This window comes from Fistularia commersonii, chromosome 25 (genome assembly GCF_037954325.1).
Source record: "Fistularia commersonii isolate RoL2024-O1a breed Wild chromosome 25, RoL_Fcom_v1.0, whole genome shotgun sequence".
NCBI lineage: Eukaryota > Metazoa > Chordata > Actinopteri > Syngnathiformes > Fistulariidae > Fistularia > Fistularia commersonii.
The window spans coordinates 8,381,273-8,395,040 of NC_141308.1; the positions used below are offsets into that span (position 1 = coordinate 8,381,273).

Genomic DNA, 13,768 nt, shown 5'->3' on the forward strand with positions numbered 1-13,768 from the left:
TTCTGTAATGGGGATTTAATGGCAACATGATGATAAATTTGGAAAACTCCAAGTGCCTGTGTGAAAGTTTTTTAGTCTGGCGCGACGGGGCACCCCCTCAGCGATATAAAGGGTCCTCCTCAGGGTAGTTTTTCCGCTAACAAAGCACGCACCAAAATGTCGGGAGAAGTATATCTCCTGTGGCTACTGTCGCTTTTACAAACGGTGAGTTTAATAACATTGCAAAATAATAAATGTCGTTGTCGTATATTTCGTGAAGCCGGATGGCTCAGTTGCCTGCGCACTGACGTTATGTTCAGTTTGCAAAATCACATCCTGGTTTTGCCGGAGCTTCAACATGACGTGGCTTTATCCCCCCTAAAACCCAATGGACCCAGGTGGGCGAGTAAAGCCCTATAAAGAAGTGTTTCTTAGAAAAGTCCCTATTAATAACGTCGGTTTACTCGGTGTGTTTATGACACCTGGAATGGAATGGGAGAGAAAGAAAATGAGTGTGGGGACTTCCGGTTCTGAGATCTCCCTGCTGACCACTCAAGACGTTGATGTAAATATAATGGTGTCGTTGCTTCGTTGGTTTAATAAGGCATTTAAATAAGATTGTGAATCCTGACAGGATACCTAGATCTCGCTGATCAAAATGCTGACAAATCCACGCCTGTCGTCAGCTCTCTGTGTTGAAGAACCATTGTACTTTTCAGTTTGCTCCTTAGCAGGAGCTGGAATAGATCGTGTTTAAAAACCGTTTAGTTTTTATACTTGAGGTTGCAAAGTAATTGCTTATAAGCCAAGAACAATTGATAATGTTGATGTATAAAATAAATCATTAATTTCACATTTTGACTTTTGCTTATTTCTTTATCTGCACTGGTGACAGATTTTGTAATGCCAGAAATCTCTAAGACTGTGTAAGGAACAGCACTGTGGTGCAGTGGTTAGCAGCTTTGACTCAAAGCGCGCGCGCGCGCGTGTGTGTGTGAAGAACTTTGAATGTGCTATAGCAATAATATGAATTAACTTGATGCAGACATACCACTGAGGCCCAGGTTGCACCTCAAAGGTCAGTTGTCAGATCTTTGTAGTGAAGGAAACCTTGAAGTGAAGGTTTTAGTTCAGGAACTGAAAAGGGGAAAAAAAAAGCTGTTTATCTCAACATTAATGGTGATGCAGCAAGATTCTTGTTTGAGGCTGTCTTTATAGAACTGGTCTCTGTATTTTAGAACTTCACATACAAGGCGTTCTATATTTGAGGTTCCATCCTAATGCTTTGTTTTCTCTTTAAGTAATATTTCTTGTAAACCTTTTTTTTGATAGTTGGTCTCTCACATAAGCCCCTACCTCATGAGTCAAAGTGTAATTTAATCACCTAATGTCCCAGTCTGTGTGCAACATGTAATTTGTCGGTTAAGTTAGCAGAGAAAGCCAAAATAGCTGCCCCCAGATCGAATTTCTGCAACTCCGCAGGAGACGCTACGGAGATATTGTTCATGTTGATGTTAGTTTTTTTCCTTGATAGTGACACTTTTCTTTAATAGTCACGTCTTCTCTTGGCTTTTCCCTTCAGGGGTCGCCACAGTGAATCAACCTTCTCCATTTAACCCGATTCTCTGTATCCCCCTCTCTTGCACCAACTACCTTTATTGTGTTAAGAAATTGGCTTTTTCTGTACCCTTTGCAGTAATATCAATTAAAAAAGTACTGCAGAATTCACATTATGGCTAATTTTCAAACCCCTTAATCATATCCGCTGAGAAGGATTATTGGTAAAGGAGTTTTACATGTTGTCAACTTCCTAAAATAATTGCCTGTTTTTGTCAAAAAGGTCTTTTTTGCCTAAATCCCCTCCTTCGTCACATTTCTCAGTATTTCATGTCTGGAAAAATTTGAAAAAAATGACTGCCGTTTATTTTTAAGATGATGATGAAGTTTTTAATAACTAATGCAAAAGATGGAAATCAAATTATTCAAGACAGAAGTCTTACACTTTGTGCGTGTGTGTGAGAGAGACATTTGCAAGCTTCAAGTACTTTTTGGTAAGGTTGGAGTCATGGGGAACCGTTTTCAGATGAAGTTCTTTTGACCACTGAGGAAGGGTGTAAACATTTGTGACAAAACCCTTTTTTCGCTTCTCATCTCTCTGTTCCATGTCTTCTTCCAGCTGTCGGCGTATGGTGCCGAGCTGTCGTCTGAGGCATGCAGGGAGCTGGGCTTCTCCAGCAACCTGCTGTGCAGCACCTGCGATTTGCTCGGGGAGTTCGCCCTCCAAAAGCTCCAGCCCAACTGCCGGCACTGCTGTCAGCAGGAGGCCCAGATGGAAGCGCGCAAGGTAAAAGCGGCAACAACATATTGTGACACTCAGGACGGGCAAACAAAAACTAATCGCCACAGCAGGGGGCATCCAGAATAATGGCGAAGCAAGGAAGTGTCATGAGTATTTCAGGCTAACAAGAGTATGTGCTTTGAAATTAACGAAAGGTAAAATTAATCTTGTGACTGAAACCTCCTATTGTTTGAAATTGTGGTTGATTAAGATTTGCCACTGTTTGCCGCTCCACGAAGGGCTCACACATCAGGGGATCGCTGTATCCCCAGAAGATCTCCTTGTGTAAACTCTTGATAGGATCACACCCACAGGGAGTTCAAATTGCTTTTTAAAAACAACTTCAAATTAGCTTGGTCTGTGTTTTCATCTGCCGTATGTTAAATCAGAGTTGCCGCACATAAACGTTATCACTAGCTTTTCACTTCAATCTTCCTTGTTTTCTGAGCATACCATGTCAGCACTCCAATTGAGCCCTGACAGCTAACCATTGGGTAATATAATGGCGAGAGAGAAAAAAAAACATTTTCCTTTTTTTTTTTCCCTAATTATGCAAAGCTCGGAGGGAGTGTGCAGTCCCCCAGCAACACTACCTTGTTCAAAAAAAAAGTGCAGTACTTACCTCATTACCCCTCTTGATGATAATTCTGTTAGTCACAGACACTTGCAGGAAAGATTTTCGCCCCTCTTACAATTTCAGTGAAAGTGTCATGGAGAAGTAAGAGGGATTGCACAACTCCCAACTGAGACTGCCTGTAGAAACGGTCGTGTCACCGTGCACATTTTCACCTCAGGCTCAACAATTATCCGCCTTAAGAATTATTTCAATCTTTCAATTGACATGCTTGCCCTTTCATTAAATGCTCTAAGAATTTCATTAACAAGATTCACTCACTTTTGAGAACATTTCCATTCCATCTTGTGTGTGCTTATGTGTGCTTCAAGGTGCAACACGTCTTCTGCAAACCACAGTCTGTGTTTGTGATTTGAGGTGTGCAGTTCGAGTAATCATAATGCATGTTTTTTTTTTCAAAATTCTTCCTTAGTGAAGAATAGAAGAATAATTACGTGATCTGACTCTCTTCCATGCTATTCCTATTAAATACACCTTTTTTTTCCTTTGTTTCTCCCCACAAAGATGTTTTGCTAAGCAATGTTTCCTATTTATTCTGATAGTTGCCTTATCTTTGAAAGTCAAAGTTTAGTAAAATTGCCTTTTAAAGAATCTTTTTCATTTTTGTATAATTGGATGTTGAACTCCTTGCACAAACATGAAAGTTATAGAAGACTGGAATTGTTGAGGGACAAATGGTTTGCTGTCTTTATTCTTATTTTGAATGGATTTCAGGAGGAAAGTCAAGTGCCTACCTTCAGGCCCAAACATCCAGCATAATTCTTCAAGGAAAGGAAGCCTTTGGCAGAGGATTTAAGTCCTTGTGGTTTGATATCATGGTCTCATTATATTTCAGACCTCTCGATTGTCTTACCAATAGTCGTTTGCTGCTTAACCTTACATCAGTGGTTTGTGAAAACTTCAATTCAACCTGAAGAGAACACACGGTTTTCTGTCACTGCAAGTATGGAAGAGTGTCTTTTATAAATATACATAGTACTATGGGGTGGATGTCTGAGGTGCTGCTGTTCTGATTCCAGCTTTGGGTATCCATCTGATACTGGTTACAATTGCAGTGTGGTTGTAGGCAAATATGAGAGCATCTGCCATCATGCCATGTCATTTATCAATCTGAAACGTGATGCGACTACGTTCCGGTTAGCTCTGCTATGGGTAAGGTTACATAATTGAAATCAAGCCGTCTTTGCTATGTTAATGAAATAGTTTGTTTGACAAACTGTTATTTGAGATTGTTCATATTCCTTCAATACGGTAATAGAATATGTACCTGTTTAAAAGAACTACCCCCCCCCCCACACGTGCACACACACACTGGTACTTCATTGTACTCTGTCTACAAGGTGAGGTATCACAATACCTCAAAAATAAATGTAATAATCTTTAGTTTGTGTTATTGGGAAACTGATTATTTTAATGAACCTTTTATTTGTTACTGTTTCTTTATAAACCTTACTAATCACTATTATCTGCTCGTGAAGTTGTGTATTCATTTTTAATCTCTCTGTCTTTCTCCGTATAAATAAATATGTATCTGATCTGTTAACTACAAACAACAAAACCACTGGGACATTAACAGATCAGACACAGAGAGAGATCGATGGAAGTTAGCCTCATACAAACAACTTGAATTGCAATGTGAGGTCACAAACCAAACTGTTAAGGAATCTTTGTCCTGAAACAACAGGCAGAGTAGAGTCTTGAAATGTGGCAGTGATGCTCTAGTTTCTTTACTTATTGCAAATTGCCACTGGAGGTTCGATAACAAAGGAGCTCACAAAGTGCATCTATTATCACTGCTCCATATGCACAGGCTCTCTGTTTGATGACCCTAAAGGAGGCACTTTGACACATTTAAGGATCAGTCTGTCTAACCTGAGTGACACATCTAAGCCAGATGTGGCACCACAGCCACAGCCCATGCTCCTTCCCATGCTCTTCACCACGTTGTTTGTTTGTCCACAGCTCTACGCAGGTGCTATCCTTGAGGTGTGTGGATGAAAATTGGGGAGGTTCCCGCAAGTCCAAGGTAATTTAACAGTTATGCAGGATAGATATCTTTTTGTATTGCTTATACTTTTTTTTTATCCTTTTTATTTAAGTTGGATATATGCATTATTACATAACACTTCAAGTTGTTGCAGCCATTGCTGCTTGGCTGCAGGAGTAGGGGATTGTTTTTCGATTGTTTGTGGAGAATGCCTGTAACAAAATAAATGGAGGGTGAGGGGCTAAAAACAGGGTGGGGCATTAGAAAGAATTTTGTGATAGAAATTCTGGATGCATTATGATACATTGGTCATGGTGGCATACTATCACAAGATGAATATATCATTCAATACTCGTCATTTTATGAAATTGAATTTTAAAAATGATGTTGAAAACCAGACCACTTCTGTTGTCTCAATATCCTGTTGTCTCATGACAAATGTTTTATATTAGATATGTTTTGTTTTTTTTAAAATCAAAGTTTACTGTAACTTAAAGTTTGAAACACAAGGATATTTACATCTTTTTCAGTTAAAATCCAAGCCCTGAAATATTATGGAAATTAAGTTAGGTTGACTCTTAAAAAGCTGTATGACTCCAGTGTTTTTTAATCGATAGGTATATATGTCTGTCTATATATAGATCTATCTATATAGATTTATATATAGTTTTATCCTTTTGAAATCCTATAACTTTTTTTTTTTCCCTCAATCTTGCAGTAGGTGGTCTAAAATGCCTTCGGGCTTATTTCTAACAGGCTTTACATTGCCCTATCTTCATTCATTACATTACATTACATTTGGCAGACGCTTTTATCCAAAGCAACTTATTCTTCAGCATAGACGCCCATTTCTAGCTAAGATTCTGCTTAATTTAGTGTCTGGTTACATGAACGGAGTTGCGGCACCTCTCTGCATAGTGGGTAAAGGGGGTGATCTCTGTTTCTGTCCCTTGCCATATGGCTCGCAGTTGTTTATTTGAGCTGTGTTCTCAACTGTCCCCCTCCTGTGCCTTTAACGCCGCATTCCTCCAGTCTTGCAGTTGTCACTAATTACAGTTTTCAGCTCTAAAATTAGAAAAGCTAAATCACTTAGTCCATGAACAAACGTTTGTCTCTTCACAGCTTTTGTCAGGAGCGACAAGCCGAAGATGTTCAAGGGTCTTCAGATCAAGGTGTGTGGTAATGAACTCCGCTGCTGATAACTGTTAAATCAAGTTTTTGACCTTTTTATAATGAACCCATAAAAAAGAATTGTTCTAAACCGAGACGTACATTACTATGAATATTTCTGATATGTATTTAGGGCACTAACACCCCCCTCTCCCTCCCACACACTCCAGTACGTACGAGGCTCCGATCCTGTGCTAAAGCTTTTGGATGATAGCGGGAACATTGCAGAGGAGCTCAGCATCCTCAAGTGGAACACAGACAGTGTGGAGGAGTTCTTAAGTGAGAAGTTGGACCGGATATAGACACAGGAATTACAGTCTTTCAAAGTCTTTAGTTCAAGGAAAAAGCAAAGAAAACTATTTTCTCAGGTTCCTCTGGTGTTTGTGCTCATGTAGATAGGTGGTCTATGATCCACAAAGCTTTAAAATGTCTTAGATTTCTGCCTGTCTCCTTCAGTTGAGCTCATAGTTGGAAAGTGGAATTTAAAATATTCAGTAGTGACTTGCCAGTTCTTGGTCCATGACCCGGTTACCTTGGATTAAATACCTAATACGCTGTCAAAGGGTTTTCCTGAAAAATCTTTGAACTGCTTATAATGGTCCCTCTGTGGCCAAGAGATGTAGCTGTAAATTAAACATTTTCACAGACTACAACCAAAAACTAATTGCCCCATCTCCAATATATTCAGGTTTTGGCAGAAATCTCAGACATTAAATATGCATGACTGGAGATCACAAGAGGTAGGTGAGAAAATACGAATCCTAAAAACTTTGTGAAATAACCCTTTTAGGTACTTAGCAATTTGTATACACCTTGGCCTTGACAGATGGTTGTTTAAATTGAGGTTTTTGTATCTAAATATAATTAATTTTCTTGCGAGAGCTTGACCAGATCTTACCAGAAGCAAGCAGCTAGCAGGCAGGACACCATAAATGACTCAGCTGTTTGTTTTGATGAACAATATTCTCAATTATGATTTGTTTTGTTGCTCACCTGTCTACCTGATATTCTTGCATTTTTTTTTTTTATAAACAAAACTCAACATTGACGGATGAATAGAGTGAGAATGAATCCTAGTTGTTCTCTGATGCAGATGTCTGTTTTGAGGTGCATGTTAATGAAAAGCCCGCAGTAAACCAGTGTTGGGATGCGAGCTTCGATGTGGTCTTGTACTTCTGTGTCTTCTGCTTCAAAGAAAAACTTGATTTTGTATTGAATGTTTTGTTTTTGAGCAAGTGAGATGGAGATTTAAATATGCAACAATAAACTGTTTTCTGTCTATTGTGGTCTTTTTGGGATGGCTCACAGCAGTTTTCAGTAACTCAAGAACTGACTGCTCTATAAATGAATCCTGTAAGATTGCCGACATCTGGTGGTCTAAAACTGTATTACGTCTCCATCGGAACCTCCCTGCTTTGAGCAGGCCATCCAATTATCGGGAATCCCATTTGTCCAGAAAAAAAAACGGTAATTGTTTTTTGTTATTGATGACATTTCATTGACAAGAAGTACTAGTACTCCGGAAACTGTTATATTTACTTATTTCAATGTCAAAACTTTCCCAGAGTGTATAAAAAAATTATAGGTGAAAAGGTACTGTTTGTTCATGTACTGCTTTTTTTATAAAGTAACCACATCACTTTACTACCAAAGTCTGAATAATTGATCGATTACAAAAATAATTACTGCAACCCTGACAGACACATTTCCCCTCAGCACTTCCATACAGAGAAACATCAGTCTACGAATTTGAATGTCACTAAAAATATCCAGGAAACTGATCCTCAGAATAGAATGTTACTTGACAATGTACCACCCTGCTGGGTTGTATACTACATCTTTCAAATGAAAATACAGTGAGATCAGTTTTTGAATAAAATGCCTTTTGGGTCACCATGTCTCCTTCAAGACTCTAGCAAGAGGAAGGCGGAAAATGGAAACACTGTGTCATTTGCAGGAAATGTCTCCTCATGATCCATGAGCTGACCTCGTGTGTGTGTGTGTGTGTGTGTTTATAAGTGCTGCATCCAGTCAGCAGCAGGGCATATTGGTGGGTCCTTGATATTGAAGGACGGAATTTCTTCACTCAACTAAACATTTTTTATTAAAAATATCAGGTCATTTTAAAGTGAAAAATAATTGAATGTATCTTTGTACAGACACAAATCCCCACAATTTAGACGGACTGCTCTAAGAGCATGTGTCAGAGGAAACAACGTCATTAGTTATCGTTCAGCTGTTAGCAACAAAAAGCTACATGCTAAGTGGGGGTAATAATAGTATTCGAAGTAGTTGAAGTGGGTTGTACTTCACCTGTTTTCGTCTTGTTCCTTGATAAATAGCTGAATTTCCTCCGTCCTGTCCGTTTAAACCGAGCGAGGAAGACGTTACTAACGATACTTTACACGAATAATGTGATGTTAATGTTCATCAGCGGAGAGGTAGACAAGCGAGCCGTCGCTTTCGTTGCCATGGTAGCGAGCTCTCCTGTTCCCTGCACGCTGGGATGTTTCTACTACTAACGGTTCACTATTTGGCAACGCACCTCTATGGATGCCAGCCAAGGTAAAAGCCTCATCGCACAAAGAAGACAGGTGACCTGTGTGTGCGTTGCACTCCCCCCTCCCCCCAAAAATAAAATAAATAAAAATAAGAATAAAATTAAGCACTGGAATAGCAAATGCTAAAATTCACCTCCTGTTAACATTTGGATTTTGGCAGATTTGAGTGAGTAACGGGTGAGACTTCAAAGAATCCTGCTATGAAGGAAATATCCCCAAGGCGCCAACCTGTATCAGCAGGAAGTTCCAGGAGAAAGTTCTTCCAGCGGTGGTAGCAGCATCTGCACTGTCGACTGTATGAGTGAGATCATCGTGATTGTGAATGTTGTGATAATTCCATCTGTCAGGTGCCTCAGTGTCAGGATGGAGATCTGTAGAAAGAATTGGCCTCTTTTCATGTCCCTAAACCTGTTCGAAATGCACACTATAACTCAGTCTTGACTCATCTGGACTTTCGGACTGGCTGTTTGGAGTCCTTCCCTTGACCTTCACAAGGTAGTCAAGGCAAATATTTATTTTGCTAATTTACTGATCACATCTTTCTTCCGCTGTTTCACGTCATCACTGGTCTCAGGAGGATGATATAGAGCGGCAGGAAAACGTGGTGCAAAATTAACAAAAAGCCATCAAGCTCTGACCAGAAAGAATAGCAAGAAGTCAAGATCATACCTTGTTAATTTGGGGCAGATTTCAGCAAAGTAAAAAACCTGTAAAAGTACTTTTATGATGATTTAAAAAATATATAATAATGATGAATGAAAGAAAAAATTCACAACAATGAAAAATCGCATTGCAGCACAGTCAGGTCCTTAAATCTTGGCTTTTGAGTTGCGAGTTGAGTCTTGAGTCAACCAGCTAAGACAAAAAGTTACAAAAGACCTACACTGTTCAAAAAATGAAGAAACAAGGAATTTTATTTTGCTTTGTCTCACATTTTCAGTGTTTGAGTCCTCATCCTCTGCCTGGACTAAATCATATTAGATTGCATTTCAGAATACTAGAGTACACATATGTTTGAAATGTATATTCATTTAAAAAAAAAAAAAAAAAAAAAAGGTCCAAGATGTGTTGATTTAAAAAAAGGCTTAAATTACATATATTTTAATCATTTATAAATATGTGACAACCTCAGAAATGTGCATGTGAACTCTTGATATTTGGCCACAAGCTGTTGTCATATTACATCTGTTTTGTAGCAACAAGAAAAGTAGAGATGTCTTTGTATCATAGTGATAAGGAAAGAGAAGCAAAATGCTACATATGAAAAGGGGACATTTTTGGCAAATCTCAAACTTGTGTTAATATCACACGTAGTTCTGGTCTCTCGGCTCACGCTGCGAATGATGGTCAGCTTTGCTGTGGGCCTGGGGTTTGTAAACAATGCCTGGATATCTGGAAAGAGAGGAGCCGAATGACTTGACGTGCCTGTCGTGCCTCCTCTGTTCACCAGTATAAAGCCAGTTATAACTATTATAATATGAAATGATAAATAAATGAAAGTAGTTAACATATCTTCCAATCAGTTGGTTTACCTATATATCTAATTTCGTACTCACTGAGGTTTTTGATCTTTCACCATATCTTTGAATGCCAGAGATTTCAGGACACCGGCAATAACCAGGGCGCCGCCTCCTATCCAAGCAACAAACAGCGCCGGGCCAAATGTGTACCTGCAAACACAGCAGAAGCAGCGGCTTAGAAAAGCAAGGTTCTTGCATCAGAATCGCATTGAGAATGCCTCTGTAAGGGTAAAAATGAACTCAAAATCATACGTTGGAACTCCTCCCATCCCCATTCCTCCTCCGAAACCTTCACCCATCCCATTGCCCATCATTCCTCCTCCATTGTTTGTGTATATGGACATCCTGAAGGAGGACACGATTTGATTGGCATAGATCGCAGCTCCTGCAATGCCCAGGACTCCTGGAAATAGGTAGACCAAAAGAAAGTGCATAATTCAATTGATGTTTTCTTGATCTTTCATATTTGTGACCTTGGTCAAACATTTAATGCTGTGTGTTTTATTTAATCAGAAATGCATGATTTTAACAAAAGATTAAATTCCCTACTGCATGTTTTTGGACTGTGAAAAGGAACAGGGAAGCCTAGACAAGATCCACACGATTCACAAGATTCGACATAATTTAAAACCAATAATGTCAGTATTGTCAATCAATTGATTTTCATTCCATTACCTAAATTTTCAACCACAACCAAAATGTAATGTCTGAACTAAATTTGCATCCTTCTTGCAATACAGATAAAAGCAAATGATTTGATCTTTTACACATGAAATATTAACAAGTGATGGTTTCTTGGTAGGCGACATACCAATGTATCTTACAGACTAACACTGGCAAGAATAATATTGTCAGTTTAGCAAAGGAAACCTGTTGTGAGAGGTCTTTTTGTATTTCTTTTTTTATTTTAGTCGTCTATCAAAAAAACCCCACCAGCAATGATGAACATGATGCCAGCAGTGAGGCTCATCTTGGCCTTGGTTGTGTCCTCCATGCTGCTCATGGTGAGGCACTTCAGGGAGAAAAGCGATATTATGGTCCCGATCACACTCAGCACCACACCCACCACCATCAAGGCCCGCACCGCCTGAAAGACACCTGGTGGACAGGAGAGACATACAACTTAATACGTTCAGAGAAATGATCTCTGTTTATGCCTAATCCTGCGTCCTCTACTCCATTGCAGTATGTGCGCTGGCGACGCCTGCCCTTTGCTTGCTGTTTGTCCTTTCTCTGATAGCTGTGTTGACTGAGTGTCAGCCTGGAGTGCCCATTATGATGACCAGACTGAAAGCACCGGAGCAAAAGCAAATACTGATAGGAGCCAGTGCGACTCCTGGGCAAGAACTTGAGCGAAAGTGACAGAAATGTTCGGGGTGATTTTTAAAACTCATAATATATGCAAACATAATTACAAATTATGCGGTTTGAGGACAAATACAATTATTCACTTCATCTATTCCATTGAGGAACTGACTGTGGTCCTTTTTGTATGATAAATTACTCACATTGATTTCGTAAACATGTCCTCTTTTTTGAAAATAAGTTTTAAACAAAAAATATTAATTGGCTTTCCAATTCTTAATTTTACCAGCCTCTTTTATTCAATGAGGCATTCATTTGTCAGTGAAATGTAATGCAGTTTTGGTTCTTCAGAGATTTAACGCTAATTTAACCTAATCATTGCACGATGGGTGCATTCTTGTACAGTTTGGTTGAAAAAAATTTAACGTTTTAATAACATGCCGTCAATCCACGGTCTACTTCCTCAGATCGATCACTTGGATCCAGCCCTAAAAGTTCAGGAACTCAACTTCAAATATACTTACTGACTATTTCTGTCTCTATATCATAAATGTGACCTTTTGAAGACCTTTTCTTGGCACATTTGCTCATTCTGACAGCGAAAAATTAAATAAATCTAACTAATAGAGACATAAACCACAATATAACCGGTACAACTCAAAAAAAAGAGTCTTTCATCCTACCTGAGAAGCCCAGGAGGCCGTAAAGTGGACGACACTCGGTGAGTCCAGAGGAAACCGTCTCACAGTCCTGCCAAAGACCCTTGTAGGTGTATGTAGATGTCACCACATCCCCCTGCCTGTCTTTGACACTCCACCTGTTCATGGCTGTTGCGGCAGTGAGAGCTGCTGTGCCCACTAAGCCTAAAAAGAAGCCGCCATTCTGTAAAACTGAAGGTGCCATCGTGGTGTCTCCCTTCAGGCGTTACGAAATAAACCTTAGAGGAAACCTATGTGAGTCTTAATGTATTTGGGTGAAATCGATTTAAATGTGGTGTAACGGAGATGAGGTGGTGTTCTGCAAAGAATGGAGAAGTAGTGATGGTGGGGTTGGGTGGAGTGATACCTGAGTGATAAGGGACATGGGTTGGGCCTCCTTGTGTGTGAGGTGTGGACACAGTGGCGATACGTGCACCTGGCAACCTGGTACCTGGCACCATCATGACAACTAACTGTTGAGTGTTTAAATGTAAGTAAAGAGAGCTGATTCACAGGCATCACTAAGGCAGGAGCTGAAATAGAAAGATCACATATAATATCTGTAAAGTAAAACATAATTTAAATCAGAATATAATTTATAGATAGAAATACTGTTGAGAAAGTCAACATGAAATTTGGCAGCTGAGTGTTCATTGATGGACCTATGAAGAGACAAATATTCAGAAATCTGTCAGGTGAAAAAACATTATGCATAATCAATTAATGGAGCAAGTAGTAAATGTAACACTAACTTTAAAACACACACTCTCTCTCTCTCTCTCTCTCTCTCTCTCTCTCACACACACACACACACACACACACACACACGCACATATTTATATGGGATTCTTTGTGTCATATCTATAATTATGATATTCTCATTTTTTCATTTAACTACTTGTTGCATATCAATGCCTTGTGCTATTTGTTTACAGTTTCATATTGCACCATGCTGTTCTATTTGTGGTTAATGATCAAAGAAGTTCATCCAAAATTCAAAGAAATGCACATGATAAATGGTACCCATACCATAAAAGTCTCACTTGCTTCTGCAGAATCATATAAAATACGTTAAGTATGGCTAATCAAGATTATTTACGATTTCCTTGCTGAGAGCACAAAAAATTGATGTCACAAAAACCTCTGATACCCAACATAAAAACAAAAACTGTCACACCTAACCAAAGTATCATATCTACGGTAAATCAGAAATCCAATTTCACTTCCATATTTATTATCACCATTTTATTGCTGTATGTTTTGGGTTCCCATTGTTTCACTCTCCAGTCTCCTTGAAAGGTCAACAGCAAAAGTCGCCAGGTCAACAATAGTAGTGAATATTAGTCACACCTGATTACATCGAGACAAGATCTTAGTCAGAAGCCTTCATGACAACTCGATGAATTTCAGAACACCAGCTTTGTAGACGTTCTTCACATGTTTTCTTTTTAATTTAAAAGCACAGCATTGATGCACTGCATACTGCACTTGTACTATTGTAAATACAACAAAAACCTCTTGGTAACAATTATAGGCTATTTCTAATTATTTACAAACTATGATGATTTTTCTGAAA

General features: G+C 39.0%; 2 protein-coding genes across 2 annotated transcripts; one reads left to right on the forward strand and one right to left on the reverse strand.

The window, feature by feature from the left end:
• Positions 1-66: 66 nt before the first annotated feature.
• On the forward strand, positions 67-7,387 carry selenof (selenoprotein F). The gene is made up of 5 exons (XM_086172483.1): positions 67-204; positions 2,156-2,323; positions 4,914-4,977; positions 6,061-6,110; positions 6,279-7,387. The coding sequence occupies exons 1-5, from the start codon at positions 157-159 to the stop codon at positions 6,408-6,410; spliced, it is 462 nt and encodes a 153-aa protein (XP_086028609.1). The 5' UTR covers positions 67-156; the 3' UTR covers positions 6,411-7,387.
• Positions 7,388-9,682: 2,295 nt separating this feature from the next.
• Positions 9,683-12,508, reverse strand: cldn18 (claudin 18). The gene is made up of 5 exons (XM_086172474.1): positions 12,178-12,508; positions 11,123-11,287; positions 10,442-10,592; positions 10,226-10,339; positions 9,683-10,061 (listed from the first exon to the last, which is right to left on the reverse strand). Exons 1-5 carry the CDS (start codon positions 12,395-12,397, stop codon positions 9,974-9,976), a joined length of 738 nt encoding a protein of 245 aa, XP_086028600.1. The 5' UTR covers positions 12,398-12,508; the 3' UTR covers positions 9,683-9,973.
• Between the last annotated feature and the right edge of the window lie 1,260 nt (positions 12,509-13,768).